At 40.3% G+C, this 23559-nt stretch overlaps 1 protein-coding gene and 1 long non-coding RNA gene across 2 annotated transcripts; both read left to right on the forward strand.

Moving 5' to 3' along the window:
• Positions 1–142: 142 nt before the first annotated feature.
• On the forward strand, positions 143–21970 carry LOC122128739 (cytosolic phospholipase A2 gamma-like). The gene is made up of 6 exons (XM_042703460.1): positions 143–250; positions 381–554; positions 19813–19920; positions 20018–20175; positions 20579–20732; positions 21783–21970. Exons 1-6 carry the CDS (start codon positions 184–186, stop codon positions 21953–21955), a joined length of 834 nt encoding a protein of 277 aa, XP_042559394.1. The 5' UTR covers positions 143–183; the 3' UTR covers positions 21956–21970.
• LOC116219139 lies at positions 2092–3630 on the forward strand. The gene is made up of 2 exons (XR_004163089.2): positions 2092–2177; positions 3015–3630. It is a non-coding gene; the product is annotated as an uncharacterized LOC116219139 (long non-coding RNA).
• Positions 21971–23559: the final 1589 nt, after the last annotated feature.

Consider the following 23559-nt stretch of genomic DNA (forward strand, 5'->3'; position numbering starts at 1 on the left):
CATGGTGCACGGCGAGGTAAACTGCTATAGTCTACATATACTTACAGCTTTTGAAACATTTATTTATTAATACTAGTATAGTGTGATGGCCAGTTAAAATATAATATTGTGTCTCTGCATGTGTGTGTGCTTGTTTTTTAAGATGAAGGAAAGACTGATGTTGTATTCATATTGGCTGACCTGATGGAGAGTTATGCAGACACTGAGCACAGCTTCAGTGAGTTGGAAAGGCTGAAAGTTCTCCTTGGAGGTACAGGATTTTGAGTTTCACACATCTTCCAATCTAAAATGACTGAACAGTAGAATTAAGCCTGTGTCCTGTTCACACACATTAAGCATTATACTTTCATGATCACTAAACATTTTGTGCTGCCATCTAGATCACTATCAAGTCTTCAGCCCCTCACTTGAGGAAGTGGATCATGAGAGCTGGGTTAACATGACTGATCAAGAAAAGAAAAAAAAAGTGAAAAACGTCTGTGGTGAGCTGGCAGCTTCAGTAGACAAGTGGAGTCGAGACCACTTGTACGGATGCAACTCTTCGGGCATATTTGGTAAGAGCCTTAGTTCAAGGCCCCTGGCAGTCTAAGGGCATATTTATGGATGGTAAGAGCCTTTAGGTTAAATCTTCTGTTAGCAGCTGATGCAAGGAAATGTATTAACCATGAGGCAACACTATGAGGCAATTTGCTACTATTTGAGGTGTATCTGTCAAAAAAGAACATTTTAGCATTAGCATTTAGACACCAGTTAGCATGTTAGCAAGGTTTTATCAATGTCAACTTGGTTGTTGTAGGTTTTTTCCAAGGTTAGCTTTTAGCTAATTAACTCACTAGTTTTAGACCAAAACATTTAACTGCTGCTTTAAAGGTTCTGTTGTGACTTGGACTGAGGTTCAGTTTTTGTAAAACAATATGCACTGATGGTTCTGAATGTGTATGCAAATGCCTACTGGGTTCAATGTTAAAGATGAGGAAAGATGGAAAAGTACTGGTTGCTTTCTGAATCAAAACTCTGCAAAAGATCAAAGCTGAAGTGTGTTACAGATGGTACATATCGTTGCTTACTTTAATGTTTTAGGTGAGTTACGTTTCATAACAGGGGTGGGATGGTTTGTTTCAGGGGAGTGTTTGGAGTACAAAGAATGTGTGTTTGTCTTTGACACCTGAACACCACCACTGATTACATGTAATATTGAAATAATGAAGTGTGACACTGGAGGCTGCTGTTTGCAAATACTGACACTAATGTATGTTTCAGATTGGTTGGCCGCAAGTTGGTGGGTCTTCATACATATTATCCCGATGCTACGGAAGATTGCTTGCTGGGAATTTGGAACTACGCCTAATATCCTCCAAGGTTTCCAAGGTGACTGTACTTCGAATAGAAAAGTTTGAAAAGTGCAGAAAAAAACTTTCTCTTCATAATTCTTTTTCCCTTCATCTGTGGTAAATGTTGCTATAGATCCTGCCATACCTAAGGACATGACCCTGAATGAACAGATGCATCTGGTAGATGCCGGACTCTACCTAAACTCACCATATCCTTCAGTCCTGAGAAATGCCAGGCACATAGATCTCATCATATCCTTTGATTTCAGTGAGGGAGACCCTTTTGAGGTAAAAGCACCAAGTCATATGCAATTTTTGCATTTTAATCAAATACATAGTTAGTAAGTTAATAGATAGTTAAGTAATCACAGTTCTTTTGTCATAATTTTAATAAATCAGAAATCCATGTTGTGAATCTGTGACATGATGGAATAAATGCAACTACTGCATCAACAAGTAGGAATCACTCAAAACATCAGAAAAGACATTAAATTAAGGTTAAGGACATCTCAAGACCATATTGTAGCCTGTTATAGCAGTCGACTGACCCCCTACTTGCATATTGACTGCACATTTCAAATAATTACACAATAAATGTTTAATTCTCTGAGTCAACCTTGATACGATACTTTACCTGCCATCAACATGTACTACTGTGTTCTGTGGTGTCTCATATTCAGACTCTGAAGGTGGCCACTAAGTATGCAGCCGCCACAGGCCATCGCTTCCCCAAAGTGGAAATTACGGAACTGGACTCTAATCAGCCAAGGTCCTACTATGTCTTTGAGGAAAAGGGCAAACCAACTGTAATTCACATTCCCCTCTTCAACATGGATAACTGCAAAAGTGAGTGACTTTCTGTGTGTTTTACTGAGTAATAGACACATAGCACTTCACAGCTAAATCCACACTGTAACAACTCCAAATCACACACAAATAAACTGTCAAAAAAGATTTTTTCAACCCTAAACAAAATTAGGGTTGTTTGTCCTCATATACATAACTGGTCACTGAGTAACAATAATAAAACAAAACAATAATTATGCCTGCCACTCAGTTGGGTTACTGAAATGTTGTGGTTCCAACTGAGTGTAATGAACTCAGTGACCATGAACACATAACAATGATGTCAGCATCACTTACATGTGGAGCGCCCCCTAGTGTAACAATGATGTCAGCATCACTTACATGTGTAGCGCCCCCTAGTGTAACAATGATGTCAGCATCACTTACGTGTGTAGCGCCCCCTAGTGTAACAATGATGTCAGCATCACTTACATGTGTAGCGCCCCCTAGTGTAACAATGATGTCAGCATCACTTACATGTGTAGCGCCCCCTAGTGTAACAATGATGTCAGCATCACTTACATGTGTAGCGCTCCCTAGTGTAACAATGATGTCAGCATCACTTACATGTGTAGCGCTCCCTAGTGTAACAATGATGTCAGCATCACTTACGTGTGTAGCGCCCCCTAGTGTAACAATGATGTCAGCATCGCTTACATGTGTAGCGCCCCCTAGTGTAACAATGATGTCAGCATCACTTACGTGTGTAGCGCCCCCTAGGTCCCCTGCAAATATTATCATGCTTTCCTCTTGGCTTCCTCACCATGTCTTTCACACTCTGGTTCGTTGCGCACCCATTTTTCTAATACTGTCATTCCTTCCTGTCTCAACCTACAGATCAAGAAACCATTGAAAAGGAAAGGGAGAAATACAAAACCTTCCAACTGCCCTACACAGACAAAGCAAATATTGATCACTTGGCACATCTGGCAGGACTAAATGTGAGCATGAACAAAGATCACATCCTGAAAGAGATCAAAAAAGCTGTGCAGCGACGCAGTGCCCTATGAAAATGCCCTCAACGGCCTCTAAGGGGTTAACCACTTATGCTTAAAACATGCTTTTAAACGTAGTCACACCTGGCTGATTTCCCTGTTTAAAAGAGAAAATTAATCAAACGCATTTACAACTACCCTGCTCATGCTGGCCTTTAACAAATATATCAAATACTCATTTACAAATACACTGATCTTCTAGCATTATTATAGCTTAATAGGATCCAGAGACCTACTTATTTTGAGTAAAGAAAATGGAATCACATTATCTTTATTTTTATTTTACATGATATGTGCTATCATGCTGATACGAAGGAAGAATGCACAGAATCAGGACTGCTGTTAATGCAGTCTAAGAGGGTGCTGGCTGAGATGTGATTTTTGCCTTGAAAATTGGCTCTGTCAGATCTAGTCATTTCCCAATAATCACATTGCATTTTAATAAAAGAATATCCTGATTATTTTGCTGGTCTGAATTACTTGAGTTTGTATTTTGCACGCACACACACAAAATCAAAATCCTGACCACACCCAATAATTAACAGAAAAACAAACTCTAACTGACAGTCTGAAGCAGCTGAGTTAACTCTGACTCGACAAAGCTGGCCGACCTGCTGCTAACCTTTGACCCATCTCTCAGGGTATCCTAACTTCTTACTCACCCTCCTCTTTCACAAAGCCCACAGGTCATCCATCCATTTCTCACACCCATCTAGCCATCCATCCATGTGCTACACTGTATCACACAGCATGGTCACCATCATGTATACGGTGAGCTGGCTTAGTACATGATGATAAAGGACCCTCTCCATCAGTCACATGACACTTCCAGTCCAGCCTATAACATGATGCAATGTAAATGTGTGTGTGTGTGTGTGTGTGTGTGTGTTTGTGTGTGTGTGTGTGTGTGTGTGTGTGTGTGTGTGTGTGTGTGTGTGTGTGTGTGTGTGTGAGAGAGAGAGAGAGGCCTTTATGAATCAAGCTGATTTTCCAGCAAGTCCTCCAGTTACCGTACCAGTGTTCTGCTGCCTTCCATGATATGAAGCCTAATGACCAAGTCAACAGGGGTAGTTGGCCGTTAAGAGTTTCCCAATACAGCACAGTGTGTCTCTCCTCAAATAGCTGACATCAGGAGTAAGGCAGTAACTGAGGGGGAGGAGGTGAACTCTTCCCTGGCTTTATATATGTTACGTGATGACCATCATCATCACATTGGATATTCCTGAGTCAGCGTTTGTAGAATTCTTGGCCAACAGGGGGCGCTAGGATCATGCCTATTGGATTTGTATTACGCATAGGTGCTGCATGGCAAAGCTCTCTGAGGTGGTTAGTTTAAATTCATCTGCTTGCCTGCTAACATCAGTTGTCACAGAGCACCATAACACAGACATGTGAGGCCCCCCTGCCCCTAAACCTGAATGACCCTTTCCCATGGAATAGAATACTTTTTTCTTATTCAAGCATATAACTTAATTTGTCTGTCCAAATACAGCATCTTACCATCTACAGTGATCTAAATTACTATAAGTCAGGTTTTGAACTGAAAGTTAACTGTTTTGATCAGAGTATCTAAACATCTGCAAAAAATGCTGTAGTTGCAAAGCGTTTTGCTGGTGGCGAACATTGACTGAGACAGGTATCCATGAATTTTGGAAGAAGGTGTCATTGACTGCATTTGTATCCAAGCATAGGGGCAAGTATCCACAGTTTGGTTCACATGGTCTACTGGTATGATCGATGTGTTAAGTGTTTTGGGAATGTGTACATTGTATTGATACAAGAGTTAAAATGATTGGAAAAACTGTATTATATTTGATTATTGTGATTGATTGTTTTACCCTGTAAAGCACCTTGAGATTTCATTGTATTTTAAAGTGTGCTATATAAATAAAATCCATTATTATTATTTGTATTATTATCTATTCAAACTAAATGCCTCAGAATCAAAATAGATTTATCTGCTAAACCATTAGGCGCAAAATCAAGGAAAAAAGTGCGGTGTTTTGGCCTTATCAACTTTTTTACAAATATACATATCTTCTGTAAATACAATTTGTATTAATAAAGTGTGGCTACTGATTGATTTGATTCAGTGCCCATCTTGTTAAGAATGGGTCCTAGGGCTTCCATAGATAAACAAACAATACACTTGGCAAGTGCACTGGGCGCCAGGAATCCCGCCACACACAAACACAAACACACACACACACACACACACACACACACACACACACACACAACCACTGTGGGGGAGGAGATGGGTGAGGTTGAAAGGGGTATTTGGACTGCTGGTGACTAATTCGTTCAACTATATGTGGCAGTTCCAGTGAAATGGGCTACGTGATCAAACGCCTACTCTGCACACACAAATGAAACTAACAAAGAGAAGACAAACCCTGGAGAACAATCAGGGACAGAGCTTAGTAGCTCTTAAAAATACATACTTGAATTTGACTGTGTGTAAGAGAGAAAAAGACTAATATATATGTATGCATGTATAATTTAACCCTGTAAAGACTGACACATCCAGTCTTAGCAAGACAATTCTATTGTATTGTTCATTGCATTTGGAACTTCAAAGAGTTGCTGAGATATGATCTTTCTGTCAGCCTCATGACTTGCAATACAAGGACAATTTTTCAGATGAATTACCTTAAATACCTGCTGTATCAAACACAACATCACACACTATAGCAAAGATGATATAACAACAACAATACAGACACATTCCTAAATGTATAAAACCTGATTCTGAACATATTTCTAAAGGAGCAATATGAAGCGCTGACACCAAGCAATTACAATATTTACAGCAGTCCAAATTCAAATTAGTGGAGAGAGTTGTCTACCCCCTCCCCCTCCTCCCCACACCAAACTTATATGAAGAAGCATATATGTTTGTAGTGTTTCTATTGTTTGCAAATATATATAAACAAGCTCATATTCATGCCCCTGGTGCAATATGAAAAACAAGGGTTTGGTTTACTAGGACTTTGATATGATATGATATCATGATATCAACTCCAACTAAATGCCTTTGAATCAGAATAGACTTCTCAGGAAAAAGGTGCTGTGTTTTGGCTTTATCCACCTTCTGTAAATACAATTTCATGAATGCATGTGGCCTTGGTCTACTGATATCAGTGGGTTTGGTGTGTTTGTTCATTAGCTTTCTCTGTCTGCAAACCACAGTAAGTAATCTGTTATCTTGGCCCCTCATTTCAACATTTCATTTGTTATTTACCATTCACACAGTTAACAGAGTGTGTATTGTAATATGAAATATTATGTACTTTTTTTACACACCTGCAACACTCTTAGTCACATACTGCAGCTGCAAAGTTGATTAAACCATTATTTACTTCACATTTACATGAAGTGTATGTTGCAACAGGGTTTAATTGTTGCAAATGTGTCTCCTGATGCTAAATCTTACAGTTTTTCTCAATTGCTTAAGCACGATTTTGATCGTTTTGTTTAGTTTTTCAAAACACCTCACACAATTAGCACAACCACACACCCAATGAGCAAAACACCTCAGATCCTTTGCAAAATGAAACACTCTTTTAAAAACTATATACTAATTTCTCAAAACCATATTTTGTTACCATATGAAACACACACGTTGCATATGACTGAATTCTGTTTGTACCAGTTACACACTGCTGTTGCAAACCTAAAACACTTTTAGCAATTCTACTTCTCAGTGATTAGAGTAGTGTAAGTGAAGTAAGTGCAAATATACAATAAATTCACCAAACACTACACAAGACCATTGCTGCAGACTCCATATACCCAAATCAGTCAACATGTCAACATGGAGAATCACAACAAAACATGTCCCAGTTTTCATGCTACTACAGTAGTGTGCATAACACTGTAAGCTCAGCAAATATCAGACAAACGTAAAATTATGTATCCAGTACAGGTTACAATTCCATTAAAAAAAAGAAAAAACGAAAATACAGTACAAATAAAGTTGTTTCTTTTTAACCTGATGTCTTTTTAGGATGTGTGCCAGTGTTGACTGAGAGGCCTGATGGACATTATTGGAAATGGCATGGTCACCGATAATGTTGGCTTGAATTTCTCTGAGCCTGATAGCATTATTGGCCAAAACCATGTTTATGATCTCTCTATCTTGTTCTTGCGTGAATATGGGCCCCTGTCCTCCTTTCAAGTTTATTTGATCAATTTGGTCTTCTTCTTCTTTGAGCACATTTTCCTCTTGCTTCAGGTCTTCCTCTTCCTCTACCTCCACCTCCACCTCGACCTCAGCCTCTGGCTTGGCCTCCGCCTCTTCCTCCTTCTCCTCCTCTGTGGATTCCCCCTCTTACCCTTACTCTTCTTCTTCTGACTCCTTCCATTTTGGTTGAAGACAGATGAACTCATCTGCTGCATTTCTATAGTGCTTAAACCTGTTTGGTGTGTCTACAATTAAGCAATCATGTGTTTGCGCACTTGATGGCTGTGTTTATTTGACAGGCTCATAAGTGTGGTAATTTGACAGTCAGTGTTTTGGAATTGCAAGGAAGTGACCTCTTGATATACTTCTGTGTCTAAAGCATTCAAGTGTGTTTAGTGTTTTGCAAATCACTTGTGTGTATTGTTTTGCAAAAAGTGTGATGTTGACATGTGCTTATAGTGGTGCAAATCTGAGCCGTTGTTTTGCTCCTTGAGTAAAGGTTTTGATAATTGTGTAATACTTTTGATTTTAGTGTTTATCCAATCGTAAAAAACTGTAAACCTGTTTGGCGTGTCTACAATTAAGCAATCATGTGTTTGCGCACTTGATGGCTGTGTTTATTTGACAGGCTCATAGGTGTGGTATTTTGACAGTCAGTGCTTTGGAATTGCAAGGAAGTTGATATACTTCTGTGTCTAATGTATACAAGTGTGTTTAATGTTTTGCAAATCACTTGTGTGTATTGTTTCGCAAAAAGTGTGATGTTGACATGTGCTTATAGTGGTGGAAATTTGAGCCGTTGTTTTGCTCCTTGAGTGAAGGTTTTGATAATTGTGTAATACTTTTGATTTTAGTGTTTATCCAATCGTAAAAAAATTGAATTCATTTCAGCTTTGACAGCCCAGCCCGTTCAACTTAGTGCATAAAAGTCATCACTATGTCAAATGCACATAAACACACACACACATAAGTGCATGTGTGTGTATGAGTGTATGTGTGTATATGCGTATTAGTGTATGTGTGTGTATGAATGTATGTGTGTGTGTGAGTGTATGTGTGTGTATGAGTGTATGTGTGTGTATTAGTGTATGTGTGTGTGTGAGTGTATGTATGTGTGAGTGTATGTGTGTAATGGGTAGCCTTTGTAAACTTAAGTGTGCAGTATCACGAGTGTTGTGGATGTAAACAGTGTTGTAGTGGTATAATATAAGAGTGCTGTGATTGTGTGTACAAACGTAACCAATGAGCTGTAGTGTTACCGTAATTCACAGGTGTTTGATGTGACGTGTAGTAGGACTGCCCCATTGCCTTGTTTTCTTTCTCTCTCGGTCTGCTGTCCACTGATTGCTCTCCTCTCCCTCCGTTTTAGCTCCACCAATCCGTGAACCTCAGACGTGATTGAACGCAGTACTTAATGCAGACGGGAACTTATCCAGAGGGGAGGCGTTTTGTGAAGGGAGCACCGGAATCCACGAGCGGCCTGGTTGCAATTGAGTGGTTACATCGTTAGATGTTGGTATAAAGGAGTTTTCCTCCGTGGCGATTGCGCCTCCCAAGCCAGCTCTGCTACAGGCTTGTATTCCGCCTGGAGAGTTTCTCTATCAGGCACGCAAGGGTCCTGTGCTTCCTCGCCTGTTTCAGGCTTCGACCTCCGAAGGTACTATGTATGTAACTGAGCATCGGAACCGGCCTAGCTGTTGTTATTCGGGCGTCATTGACGCTGCCGGTTTCCGTGAGTAGCCTTGCACATTGTGTAGATATAAGAAGCCCTGTTCCATAACAGAGAGAAGAGAAAGTCACACATAAAGCCAGAGAGAGAGAATTTTTGAATTTTTATAACAAAATTTTATTGTACAACAACTGAGAGCACCGTACATACATCAGTTATTCAAACATGGAGCAAAAGAAAGTTCATCAAGGAGACAGTCCATCAAGCGCAAGTTGCTTTGTGTCCATTTGAGAGAGCAATGTCCAGGCCCAGGTTACTGACTTCACGCAGAATGCCAAGAGCCAGTGGTCTCCAGGCCAGAGTACTTGAAGCAGCACCACTTCCCTCTGAATACTGTCAATAAGTCCAACAGGGGGTTCCATACATGCAAATTTGTATAATAAATAATATTATAATAATAATAATTGAGGGAGCCACTTCCATTTTCCCAAAAGAAACTTAACCTTTACCAAAACCCCTTCCCAGTTCCTTTGAACAAAAACATCGTCACTCAAATAAACACCAAAATATTTAAACATTTCCTTTATCAGGAAAATAAAGTTCTGCTTCAACATGACGAAGCCCTTTCGTTTCATGTAAAAAACGGCTTATATCTTTTGCTTTGTACTGTAACGGTAAATCCCCTCCAGATTCACAAACTTCACCCAGCGAAGAGTCAGACACATTAGAGCAAACAGACTCTTCATCACTATCGTGTTCATCCCCTGTCTTTGCCCTTGGTACACAACTTGCACTGTCCTCAGCCTTTCTCTTGAACGGGACCTTAAAACCACAGCTCATTTCAACGTCTTGGACAGGCTCTGGAGAAAGCAAGCCCGAGACTTCGGCATTAGCACTTGCGTTTTCTGTAGGTTTTTCTAATACAGGTCTACCGTCTGTCTTACACTCACTCAAAGCAGTTAACTCTTTAGTGATCAAATGAACTGCGTTATCATTTGAAACAGCTGGAGTGGAGCCACCAGCTGCGGCTACAGGCTCCTCTGCAATTAAGTAAATGTCGGCTGTGCTTTCCCTAGTTTCATGCGCACCTGCGCTGCTTTCGGCGGGGGGACCTTTAAGTTCGGTTCATTGTTAAGTCGAGCTCTTCCTCCCCATTATCAAGCACCATATACACCTGTCTCCGAAAGGAGATAACATGCTTTAGAAGTGATGATTTACAGCCCAGAGAAATCTTCCTCATGGACGAAACCAGCCGACCATAAACCGATAGCTTATCCTCAATCAAGTTATCATCAATAAAAGGTGGAACGTTAGATATAATAACTTTCTTAGAAGGGGAACTAAGTGGAAGTACGGTTATGTATGCATTTAGCACAATACCTGTTACAATTAGCTGTCTAGCTTTCTCAATCGTAGCAATAAATACTACGATAGCACTGTTCATACGGGAGGCCGATTTAACATTCTCATGGCCAACTACATCACCAATTGCAAGACTACACTCCTCAACACTTGCGGAGGACTGAATTTTGACACCATGTTGACTTGTGAGACGCTGAAATTCCATTATACCCGCAGCAGTCAAGCTGCCAGCCAAAGGTGGCTAACTCCGCGGGAGGGCAAAACAAAAAAATAAAGCAAACTAAAAACTATCCACATCGTCTGTAGAGTTTAATAACAAAGAAACAGTTTGCCGAAAAACATGTATAAAAAACGTACCAAAAAACAGTTAGAAAACACTCAGGAGCCGCTCAAACACTCAACCGCACGCGTAACGAGAGAGAGAGAGAGAGAGAGAGAGAGAGAGAGAGAGAGTAGGGGAAGAAAGAAAAGAGAACAATAGACGTAGAACAAAAGAGAAAGGAATTCAGCAATGACTTTAACCAATTTGAGGTCAACGGTCTCTGTCCCACCTTGGTCAAAAGGCCCTTCAGAACGTGCTTGTGTGTGTGTCTGTGTGAGAGTTCTATGTGTGTATCTGTATGGACAGAGGGTGTAGCATACACACTATGGTTGTGTGTGTAAGTGAGTGGGTGGGGTGTGGTGTGGTGTGGTGTGGTGTGGTGTGTGTGTGTGTGTCTCTGTGTGTGTGTGTGTGTGTGGTGTGTGTGTGTGTGTGTGTCTGTGTGTGTGTGTGTCTGTGTGTGTGTATGTCTGTGTGTGGTGTGTGTGTGTGTGTGTGTGTGTGTGTGTGACACAGCCTGACTCAGAGCTGTGTCAACTAAAATGGGAGACGGACGAGGGATGGACGAAGTAACAATAATTTATTACAAAGATAATGATATAAGGATAACAACAGTCAAAACGCAGCCGTCTGCAACGGGGAAGGGATCTCTCCTGGGAATTGGAGAAAGAGTCCTGATATAGGCCACCGAGCCAAACCGGGCACAGGTGTAATTCATCAGGCCTGATGACCCCCACTCCAAACAGGAAACCTGAAAAAGAGCCAGCCAGAGGAAAAGGACACCTAGTGGAGTGGAGGGGTCGTCACAGTGTGTGTGTGTGTGAGGTGTGTGTGTGTGTGTGTGTGTGTGTGTGTGTGTGTGTGTGTGTGTGTGTGTGTGTGTGTGTGTGCGTGTGCGCGTGTGCGTGCGCGTGCGCGTGTGCGTGTGTGTGTGTGTGTGTGTGTCTGTGTGTGTGTGTGTGTGTCTTTGTGTGTGTGTGTGTGTCTTTGTGTGTGTGTGTGTGTGTGTGTGTGTGTGTGTGTGAGGTGTGTGTGTGTGTGTGTGTTTGTTTGTGTCTGTGTGTGTGTGTGTGTGTGTGTGTGTGTGTGTGTGTGTGAGGTGTGTGTGTGTGTGTGTGTGATTGTGTCTGTGTGTGTGTGTGTGTGTGTGTGTCTTTGTGTGTGTGTGTGTGTGTGTGTGTGTGTGTGTCTTTGTGTGTGTGTGTGTGTGTGTGTGTGTGTGTGTGTGTGTGTGTGGTGTGTTCAAAGAGTGAATAATAGTTGAAATCATTTTGTGATACCATTGCCTTGTAAATTAGACATGGATCTGTATGAGTCTTACTATAAGTAAGTGACATCTTATGGAGGCTAGTATAAAGGTCAGAATATCGATGCGTCTTAATTTTTAAAACTATGTTATGGGGCACCTCTATATCACTTACTTGTATGTGTTTCTCATGATGACGTTGTTACTATGGCATTTTTGCAAGGATACATTTGTCAAGATAAGAGGTCATGTCCTCAGTAAAGTTTTCATTTCATGATTTGTTTTCCGATAACATGAATGCCTAGCTTCACAGAGCTTCAGTAAAGTTAATAAATACTTGACCACAAGTCTGTCACACACACACTTATCAAGAACTGACAGCTTCATATCAACATACACCCACTTGCTTTGAGTCAGGACCAACCAGCTTGCATCAGAAATATCTCCTCCCATTTCCTTGCGTATAAAATCTCAACTCAACATTAATGATGAACCAATCTTTCAGTTCCTGGTGCTGCATACAGTATCAGACAAGAGTTTACAGAATCAGACCTTGTGTCTATCACAGTCTTGGGATTTCAAACAAGGTGAGCTTTAGTAGCTGTAAGATGCAAATCTTATTATTTCATAACATTTCATAATTGTTTCATAATTGTTGTTGTCACTAAATTATTATGTTGAACAATGGGTGGTAGAGGTAACAAAGGATGGTTGATTTGCCATGGTGGTTGAAGTCTGTCAACTGGTCAGGTCATTGAGAAGGGGGAAATTGCACTTAAATATAGTCTAGAGAAACCAGTCAATCTGATTCAAATGTATGATGACCTTAAACTCATTCTTCATTCAGTAATACAGAAAAACAGCAACAAAAAAAAAGAATAGAGGACATTCTAAATTAAATCCTCTTTGCATATTTATTTTGGACAATGTAAACATAAAATAAGTTTTTCCTCTTTTGAAATAATTGAAGACATGTTTTATTATAAAATGTAGAGGCATAGTCCATACTTTGTTACTCTAATTACCAGTAATTGGTCACTGATACTGATCCCTGATACTTTTCTCCTTCTAGTGGTTCTGCAGACATGGATGTGGTGATCAGGTATGTCACAACAAGGGTCAATAACTTTTTGATACTTCTAACTATTATACACTGTGCTCAATTCTTCTGCTCAATGCTATCAGACACTTTCCCAAAGTCACTAAAAGCAGTTGTCATTAAACCACTTTAAAAAGACAACTCTGGATGCCTGTGTGTTAAACAACGATTGTTTATTTTTAAATCAAAGTTAAAAACATTTCTCTTTTCATGTGCGTATTATTTAGCTCTACAACCTGCACTCTATTCGTATTACACTAATTACTTATCTTTTAATGATGTACTGTGGACTTCTTTTTAATTACACATATTTTAAACACTTTTTTAATTGTATTATTATTTTGTACTGGTAATCTGTTTTGGATGATAGCACCTTTTTGCAATATATATGCCACATGGGTGGCACATGTGAAATAATTCCACTATTTTATTTCAGAATCTACACTTTGTATTCAGTTTTAAAATATTATTGTACATGATTCCTCAACTACATCTGACACCCATATTTACTTTTCAGGTGTCATGTGACCTGAGTCAGTTCTGCCCAATTAGAGGAATAGGCTGCCTTCTTATTGCGTATTCAAATCTGATTGAAAAGAATTAGATTTCAGATAAATAAGTTAATTAGGATTACAATGTTGCCATTTTTAAACACTGTAGGTATTTAGGAAGATTGCCTGTGTGTAGCAATTTGCTTTGCTTGTCCATCTCTGACAGTATCATAAAATATGTTGTTATCTCTTTATATATTTCGTCAGCTAGGTAATGTTATCTAATATTACTACTAAACCTCATAATATTAGAAAGCTAATAAATGTAGTTTGCCTGATAGCTGGTCAGCTTATTGCCAGTATAACCACCATCTACCAAAACTATAATTACATTAAAGAGTGTATGTCTAGAAACAAATACATTAGCTTCACAGATAATGTTTAAAAAGGTGAGTTTCACATTCACTGGAATAGACAGCACTAGGTAGGTCATTCCACCACTGAGGTACAACAAATGAAGAGTCTTAACTGCAATCACATGCTACAGAGAGAAGGCAAAGACAACCAAAGTTCATTGGTCGATAGAATTAAAAAGGGGCAGGTGCCGATGCAGTGGCTGTCCTGTAGGCAAGAGGAAGACACTCAAATATAATTCTACCGTCTACAGGGAGTCAGCAATGAGTAATCAGCAGAGGAGTTAAATGTATCCTTGTGGGCTGATCAAAGACTGAATGCGCCACATTCTGCATGGTCTCATCACACGTAAGCAGGCCAGCTAGAATAGCAGTGCAATAGTTTAGTCTAGAACAGACCAGGGGCTGCACAAGGAGGTGCATATTGATAGAGTCTGATCTTCCTGGTGAACTGACATGACCTTGGGACAGAAGCCACATGGTCAGAGAAACAAACTTGGTCATCGATGAAGTTTCTGGCAGCCTTAGTTGGGTCAAAGGTTACAACATTAACTGAGAGCTGATGGACACAAGTGTGACAATGGTGCATGGTCTTCATCTGATAAACCATCTACACATTAAAACTCTAACCTCCACAACTCTTACTTTTTAAGACGCAACCTCTGTGCCGGTGAGAAACAGTTCATTACGGAAAGACAGAAGATAGTGCAGAGCGCTCTGAAGAGACATGGCATTGTCGTTCCTGATGTGGTGAGCAGCTTTGCAAGACGTTTGCTTCTGCATTTATCAATGTTTATATAGATTCTTCAGCAGGGTCTTAAAGTTCTGAGAATATTGTTGTTTGTCATTTTCCCTTGGTGGCCTTTACAAGTGAAATAACATTTCTTCTGTCACAATTGATATATTTTAGACCAATCATAATAATGTAATTTAGAGAGAATAACATAAAGATATTGTTTATGAATTCTGTTTCAATACTGTATGGGTTTTTTTTCTCAGAAAAACGTCCCTCGTGTGGCACTGTTGGGTTCCGGTGGTGGACAAAGAGCCAACATCAGCTTCCTAGGTGTTATACAGCAGTTGAAAAGGGAAGATCTCCTGGATGGCTTCCACTATGTGGCTGGAGTGTCTGGATCCACATGGTCAGTATCTGTTTATGTTTTTGGTACTTCACAGAGACTTTTGTCCAAAGTGTCTAACAAAAAAATATTTTTGAAAAATTAGAAGTCAGAAGTTAAGCATTAAATACATAATTGAATTATAATACAACAAATTATGCGTAACGACATTACATTTCATATCATAGTTAAGATAATAATTATTATAACAATTACTATATTTCCTACAAGAACAACAACAGACACAACAATAATTACATTACAGCTGTAGGGCTTGTAACAAATACATTACCATAGCAACTGAAGTTTAAATTCTTGAATGTACCAAAGCTGTTGAGAGAAAGGGAAAGCACAAGGCAGGTCATGCTACTGAGGTACCACAAATGAAAAGAGTCTTGACGGCAAGATTGCTGCAGAGAGTGGGCAAAGACAACCAATGTTGATAGGAAGAAAGTGTTTGACAGGAGGAATACATCTGAATTTAAATAGCTGGATACTGATCTGGTGGCTGTCCTGTAGACAACAGTAAGATATATAAATCTGATTATAAGACCAGAGGGTAATCAACAGAGAAGCCTTTCAAAGACCAAAACACGCTGCCACTTCCTGGATTCTCTGCAACGCTCTTACCTTTGTCTCAGGCCCACTAGAAAAGCATCGCAATTGTCCACTCTGACCTGTCGGACCTTTGATCTGAAAGTCCTCTGACTTATTGCTGTTTCTTTTCCATCATCTACTTTGTCTGTGAATCTGTTTTTGTTGGTGACAGGTCTATGTCCTCATTGTACCAAAACCCCACATGGTCACGGGATGCAGAGAAGGCTACAGGGGACGCATTGTTGAGCATGTCTGAGGGGACGGGTCCGACACTTCTCGAGGCCGTGAAATGGTTCATGGAGAGAGAAAAGGATGGGAATTTCTCCCTCTCCGATGTCTGGGGTGCGATTACTTGCAGAATCAAGGGTGTACCTGTAAGTATAAAAGTATTACAAAATGTTAAGTGTACACGAAACAAAAAAGTCAAAAAAACTCATTAAGAACAACTGAGCATAAAGGCTACGAGTCTTCCCGGTAAAATGTTCGCCTAAGTGTAATATGTGGGGTGTAATATGTGTTAGTACATATATGTGCAGAAGAGGGTTATTGTCTCCTTATCTTGGCTCCATACAACAGGAAGGGGTGTGCAAGAATATTGCAAAAATACAAGTCAGGGTGCTTCATTGTCTTGTCTTGTGCAAAACAGGACACAAGTTTGCAGAGAAGGTGCAGAGAAGGTGCCAACATGGCGTATGCATATTGCTGACAGAAGTCTTCCATATGTAACATGAGTGTTTTCTCTTCCTGTCCTCTCTCTGCGTTGTGTTCTGATGTTGTAAAATTGGCGCCACACAACTGGTCTGGGTCTCATCTGGGTCTCATCTGGGTCTCATCTGCTTTTATTGCTCTCACACACCCTGCCGCTCTCACGTTGGGCATCCCCAAAAAGAGACAGGGGGAGGGGTAACATCCCCAGCTCACGTCCTTTTTCGAGGGCATAAAACCCACACCACACCCCCTGCTCCCTACAAAACCGTGGGGAAACAAAAATACAGAAACTCAAAGAGAAAATCACAGCCCAACAGCAAACTGAACACAGACTCAGTAATAGACAATAATAAAAAAGATTATGAAACATCATGGAAGTGGAAGACTGACGTTTATGAAGAGGTAGAGAAGTTCTGATAAACAAAACATGATCTCTTGTCATTTTTTATCCATCAGTTGGAGACTAGGACTTTGACAGAGGACAAACATGGAGCCAATCCGTACCCTCTCTACAGCACAGTTGAAAGGCATTGCTTCGACTGCGACAAAACAAAAGGTAAAACACCATAATGCACACACATGATATTGGATATCCGGCACAACAATACTTAGTTTCCTTAATACGTTTTTATGCTTTTGGCAGAAACTGTACAATAACAAACATTAATCATAAACATGGCTAACCATGACATAACAGATCACTCAGGGGGATGAGAGCCATCACAGAAAATGACAGAATTGTATTTGAATCCCTACAAGAAAAATAACATGAAACACAGAAAGAGTGTGGGTGTGCACTGATTGTCATTTTGAGATGGGCATACTGATACAACATCTGACATACATCTGATAGAACATCAACTCAAAATGAAATTGAGCTTTGAGCTAATGAGCATCATATACACTGTAAATGACTGCTAGTCACCAGCACATTAGTATGAAGCTTAATATAACAGGGATTCACTTTGTAGTTTTGGGCTCCTGCCCTGACAGTTTTCTAAACTACAAAACTCTTCTTCTTCAACAGAAATGTGGTTTGAGTTCAGTCCCCACGAGTCTGGATTCCTACAGCATGGGGCTTATGTGGATACATCACTGCTGAACAACAACTTTGATGGGGGGCATGTGAAACCTTCCCATAAGAAGCCAGTGGACATGGTTCAACTGCAAGGTTTTTGTTATCACACCCTAACACAGGATAGGTGCTAGGAACAATGGGGAGGCTACTGTTGATCTAATGCAGAGCTATTGGCTGGGCCACACACTTTAGAAAGCGGAGCTCTTACCGCTTAACTTTACCCTCTACTTATCTCTGGTAAACTGCATTTTGATAGTATCAACAAACTGCAATCCCCTGTGTCATCAGAAACTGTTAACATTACCTTCCTTTAAGATGAAACAGTAAGTGCTTACATTTAAAATGCCGTTTTGCACGTTTGTGGCAAGATATGGTCAATGTTTTTAGCCAGCTTAGTTTTGGCTTTTCTGAGGCTTAAGATGCGGCTTAAGATAAGTTGCTTTGCAAGATGATGAGTAGGTTTTACTCACATGAGTCTTGTGTGAGATACAGCTAGAATAGGGCTAGGGCTGGGGCCAGCATCTTCTTTGCCTTCTTGTCTCTTCAGCATCGGCCTTCAGATTGTCTCGGCTAGGGTACTGAATATGTTATTAGCAAAGCCATGTCTCATCTGATTTGAAGGACCATCCATTACTATTCTTAGAGAAGAGATTTTCTTGGCTACTGAGCCTTTGCTTGATCTGCTCCAGTTGTAAGCTGATGGATAGCTGATGGATACATGCTCTATACCTGTTTTAGTTTTTTTCGTGCATTACTTGTGATGCAAAATAATGATGATGAACTGCCATTCTCAATTAGAGTCATCTCCCAGGGAAACATGCACTTAGACCACCCAACATGATGACCTAGCCCCTTAACCATGAATATGTAGTGACATCTCACCCTGATTTCTGCAGGAATGTGTGGATGTGCTATGGGAGATTTTCACAAAATCGTAACAACTATGGAAGAAATTCTCTGGGACTGGATCAACTCAACTGCACTTGGTATGTTACCTCACCATTTTAACACTTCCATCTTCGGCACAATACTGTAAACTTTCCACACAGTTCAATGTTCAAAGTTCAATGTGTTTTTAATAGGACCTGCATGATTAATGAATTATATAATGAATTTGCTAAATTTTTCACCTTTGATATCTCTCACAAAACAATACCTGAATCATAATCTAGCACATTATGTATGTTCTTACAAAATTATAATAATAATATATATTTGTATTTTACAGTGTACGGACATGGTGCACGGCGAGGTAAACTGCTATAGTCTACATATACTTACAGCTTTTGAAATATTTATTTATTAATACTAGTATAGTGTGATGGCCAGTTAAAATATAATATTGTGTCTCTGCATGTGTGTGTGCTTGTTTTTTAAGTTGAAGGAAAGACTGATGTTGTATTCATATTGGCTGACCTGATGGAGAGTTATGCAGACACTGAGCACAGCTTCAGAGAGTTGGAAAGGCTGAAAGTTCTCCTTGGAGGTACGTTTCATTTTGGGTAGCAAATTAAACTTTTAATGTCACTGAACATGACAAGTGCACACATAATTTCATGGATGCCGAATGGGTTCATTGGGTTTTGTATTGTCCTGAAGGCATTTATTTGCATCTGTGGTTCTGTAGTGATGGACTTACAGACTTTTGTGCTGCCATCTAGATCACTACCAAGACTTCAGCCGCTCACTCAAGCGAGTGGATCATGAGAGCTGGAGAAACATGACTGATCAAGACAAAAAGAAATTTGTGGAAAACCTCTGTCATGAGCTGGCAGCTTCAGTAGACGAGTGGGGTCAAGTCCCCAAGGCCGGATGCAACTCTGAGGGCATATTTGGTAAGAGCCTTAGTTTAAAGCAAGCTTTTATCAATGTCAACTTGGCTCTTTTCCAAGGTTAGGTTTTAGCTAATTAACTCACTAGTTTTAGACCAAAACATTTAACTGCTGCTTTAAAGTTTCTGTTGTGACTTGGACTGAGCTTCAGTTTTTGTAAAACAATATGCATCATATGCATTAATGGTTCTGAATGTGTATGCAAATGCGTACCGTGTTCAATGTTAAAGATGAGGAAAGATGGAAAAGTACTGGTTGCTTTCTGAATCAAAACTCTGCAAAAGATCAAAGCTGAAGTGTGTTCCAGATGGTACATATCGTTGCTTACTTTAATGTTTTAGGTGAGTTAGGTTTCATAACGGGTGGGGTGGCTTGTTTCAGGGGAGTGTTTGGAGTACCAAGAATGTGTGTTTGCCTTTGACACCTGAACACCACCACTGATTACATGTAATATTGAAATAATGAAGTGTGACACTGGAGGCTGCTGTTTGCAAATACTGACAATAATGTATGTTTCAGATTGGTGGGGCCCAGGTTGGTGGGTCTTCACACATATTATCTCGATCCTATGGAAGATTGCTTGCTGGGAATTTGGAACTATGCCTAATATCCTCCAAGGTTTCCAAGGTGGCTGTACTTTAAATAGAAAAGTTTGATAAGTGCAGAAAAAAACCTTTATCTTCATAATTGTTTTCCACTTCATCTGTGGTAAATGTTGCTATAGATCCTGCCATACCTAAGGACATGACCCTGAAGGAACCGATGCATCTGGTAGATGCCGGACTCTACCTAAACTCACCATATCCTTCAGTCTTGGGAAAAGCCAGGGGCATAGATCTCATCATATCCTTTGATTTCAGTGAAGATGACAAACCTTTTAAGGTGAAAGCACCAAGTCATATGCAATTTTTGCATTTTAATCAAATACATAGTTGATAAGTTAATAGATAGTTAAGTAATCACAGTTTTTTTTGTCATAATTTAAATAAATCAGAAATCCATGTTGTGAATCTGTGACATGATGGAATAAATGCAACTATTGCATCAACAAGTAGGAATCACTCAAAACGTCAGAAAAGACATTAAATTAAGGTTAAGGACATCTCAAGACCATATTGTATATGTCGACTGACCCCCTACTTGCATATTGACTACACATTTCAAATAATTACACAATAAACGTTTAATTCTCTGAGTCAACCTTGATTTGATACAATACTTTACCTGCCATGTTACTGTAGTAACGCAACATGTACTACTGTGTTCTGTGGTGTCTCATATTCAGACTCTGAAGGTGGCCAGTGAGTATGCAGCCGCCACATGCCATCCCTTCCCCAAAGTGGTCGAACCTAAAGACTTAAAGTCCTACTATGTCTTTGAGGAAAAGGACAAACCAACTGTTATTCACATTCCCCTCTTCAACACGGATAACTGCAAAGGTGAGTGACTTTCTGTGTGTTTAACTGAGGAATAAACACATAGCACTTCACAGCTAAATCCACACTGTAACAACTCCAAATCACACACAAATAAACTGTCTAAAAAGATTATTTCAACCCTAAACAAAATTAGGGTTGTTTGTTCTCATATACATAACTGGTCACCGTGTAACAATATTAAAACAAAGAAAGAATTATGCCTGCCACTCAGTTGGGTTACTGAAATGTTGTGGTCTCAACTAAATAAATATACTTGGCTCTGTTACATTGTGACTGAGTATAAAATACTACCAGACTACAAAAATTCTACACTCCAAATGAGTGTAATCAACACAGTGACCATGAACACATAACAATGATGTCACCATCACTTACATGTGTAGCGCCCCCCAGTGTAACAATGATGTCAGCATCACTTACATGTGAAGCGCCCCCCAGTGTAACAATGATGTCACCATCACTTACATGTGTAGCGCCCCCTAGTGTAACAATGATGTCAGCATCACTTACATGTGTAGCGCCCCCTAGTGTAACAATGATGTCAGCATCACTTACATGTGTAGCGCCCCCTAGTGTAACAATGATGTCAGCATCACTTACATGTGTAGCGCCCCCTAGTGTAACAATGATGTCAGCATCACTTACATGTGTAGGGCCCCCTAGTGTAACAATGATGTCAGCATCACTTACATGTGTAGCGCCCCCTAGTGTAACAATGATGTCAGCATCACTTACGTGTGTAGCGCCCCCTAGTGTAACAATGATGTCAGCATCGCTTACATGTGTAGCGCCCCCTAGTGTAACAATGATGTCAGCATCACTTACATGTGTAGCGCTCCCTAGTGTAACAATGATGTCAGCATCACTTACGTGTGTAGCGCCCCCTAGTGTAACAATGATGTCAGCATCACTTACGTGTGTAGCGCCCCCTAGGTCCCCTGCAAATATTATCATGCTTTCCTCTTGGCTTCCTCACCATGTCTTTCACATTCTGGTTCGTTCCGCACCCATTTTTCTTATACTGTCATTCCTCCCTGTCTCAACCTACAGATCCAGAAACCATTAAAAAGGAAATGAAGGAATACACAACCTTCCAACTGCCCTACAAAGACGAAGCAAAGATTGATCACTTGGCACATCTGGCAGAAGTCAATGTGAGCATGAACAAAGATCACATCCTGAAAGAGATCAAAAAAGCTGTGCAGCGACGCAGTCGCCACTGAAAATGCCCACAAGGGCCTCTGCGGGTTAACCACTTATGCTCAAAACATGCTTTTAAACATAATCTTGCCAGGCTTATTTTGTTGTTTAAAAGAGAAAATTAATCAAACGCATTTACAACTACCCTGCTCATGCTGGCCTTTAACAAATATATCAAATACTCATTTACAAATACACTGTTTTTTCAACTGATCTTCTAGCATAAGAATAGCTTAATAGGATCCAAAGACCTACAATTTTGAGTTAAGAAAATGGAATCACATTATCTTTATTTTTATTTGATTTTATATGATATGTGCTATCATGCTGATGCGAAGGAAGAATGCACGGAATCAGGACTGCTGTTAATGCAGTCTAAGAGGGTGCTGGTTGAGATGTGATTTTTGCCTTGAAAATTGGCTCTGTCAGATATAGTCATTTCCCAATAATCACACTGCATTTTAATAAAAGAATATCCTGATTATTTTGCTGGTCTGAATTACTTGAGTTTGTATTTTGCACGCACACACACAAAATCAAAATCCTGACCACACCCAATAATTAACAGAAAACAAACTCTAACTGACAGTCTGAAGCAGCTGAGTTAACTCTGACTCGGCACAGCTGGCCGACCTGCTGCTAACCTTTGACCCATCTCTCAGGGTATCCTAACTCCTTACTCACCCTCCTCTTTCACAAAGCCCACAGGTCATCCATCCATTTCACACACCCATCTAGCCATCCATCCATATGTTACACTGTATCACACAGCATGGTCACCTTCATGTATACGGTCAGCTGGCATAGTCCATGATGATAAAGGACCCACTCCATCAGTCACATGACACTTCCAGTCCAGCCTACAGCATGATGCAATCCTCTCTCCACCCTCTGTGCATCCACCTTCCTAGGAGGGGATACCGTGACAACCAACCCCTTCTCTTTCTAAGCCAAATACATACCTTTCCCCTTCACAAACTGTATAGATACCAAGAGTCACTCCTATTCACTTTATTTTTCTCTGTGTTGATGTGCACACACACACTCACACACACTCACACTCCTCATCACTCACTGTGAAAATACTTTTTTTCTGCTGTTGACAGGCCCACAGATAGGGGCATGTTAATGGGTAACTTTATCTTTATTCATTTAGCATTACTATATTACTTCAGTGCTACTACAGTAGCATACTACCGACCTTTTCCATGTTGTTTCTTGCTAGATAAGTGGGGAGGGACATGGTGAGGAGGGGGTGGTGCAGGAGTCTTTCAGTGATTCAGTGTCTCTGGGAGTTCATAAAAGTGACGGGTGAAAGGAGGTTGAGCTGATTCATCACTGTCTCATTGAGTGGGAAAAGAGAGTGTGGGAGGGGAGTGGTTTTGACAAGCCCAAGAAGATACACTGCTGCCACAAGAGGGCACATATTGGTGTATGTGTGTGTGTGTGTGTGTGTGTGTGTGTGTGTGTGTGTGTGTGTGTGTGTGTGTGTGTGTGTGTGTGTGTGTGTGTGTGTGTGTGTGTGAGGTGTTTGTGTGTGTGTGTGTGTGTGTGTGTTTGTGTCTGTGTGTGTGTGTGTGTGTGTGTGTGTCTGTGTGTGTGTGTGTGTGTGTCTGTGTGTGTGTCT

The sequence above is a fragment of the Clupea harengus genome, chromosome 24 (genome assembly GCF_900700415.2).
Source record: "Clupea harengus chromosome 24, Ch_v2.0.2, whole genome shotgun sequence".
NCBI classification, from domain to species: Eukaryota; Metazoa; Chordata; class Actinopteri; order Clupeiformes; family Clupeidae; genus Clupea; species Clupea harengus.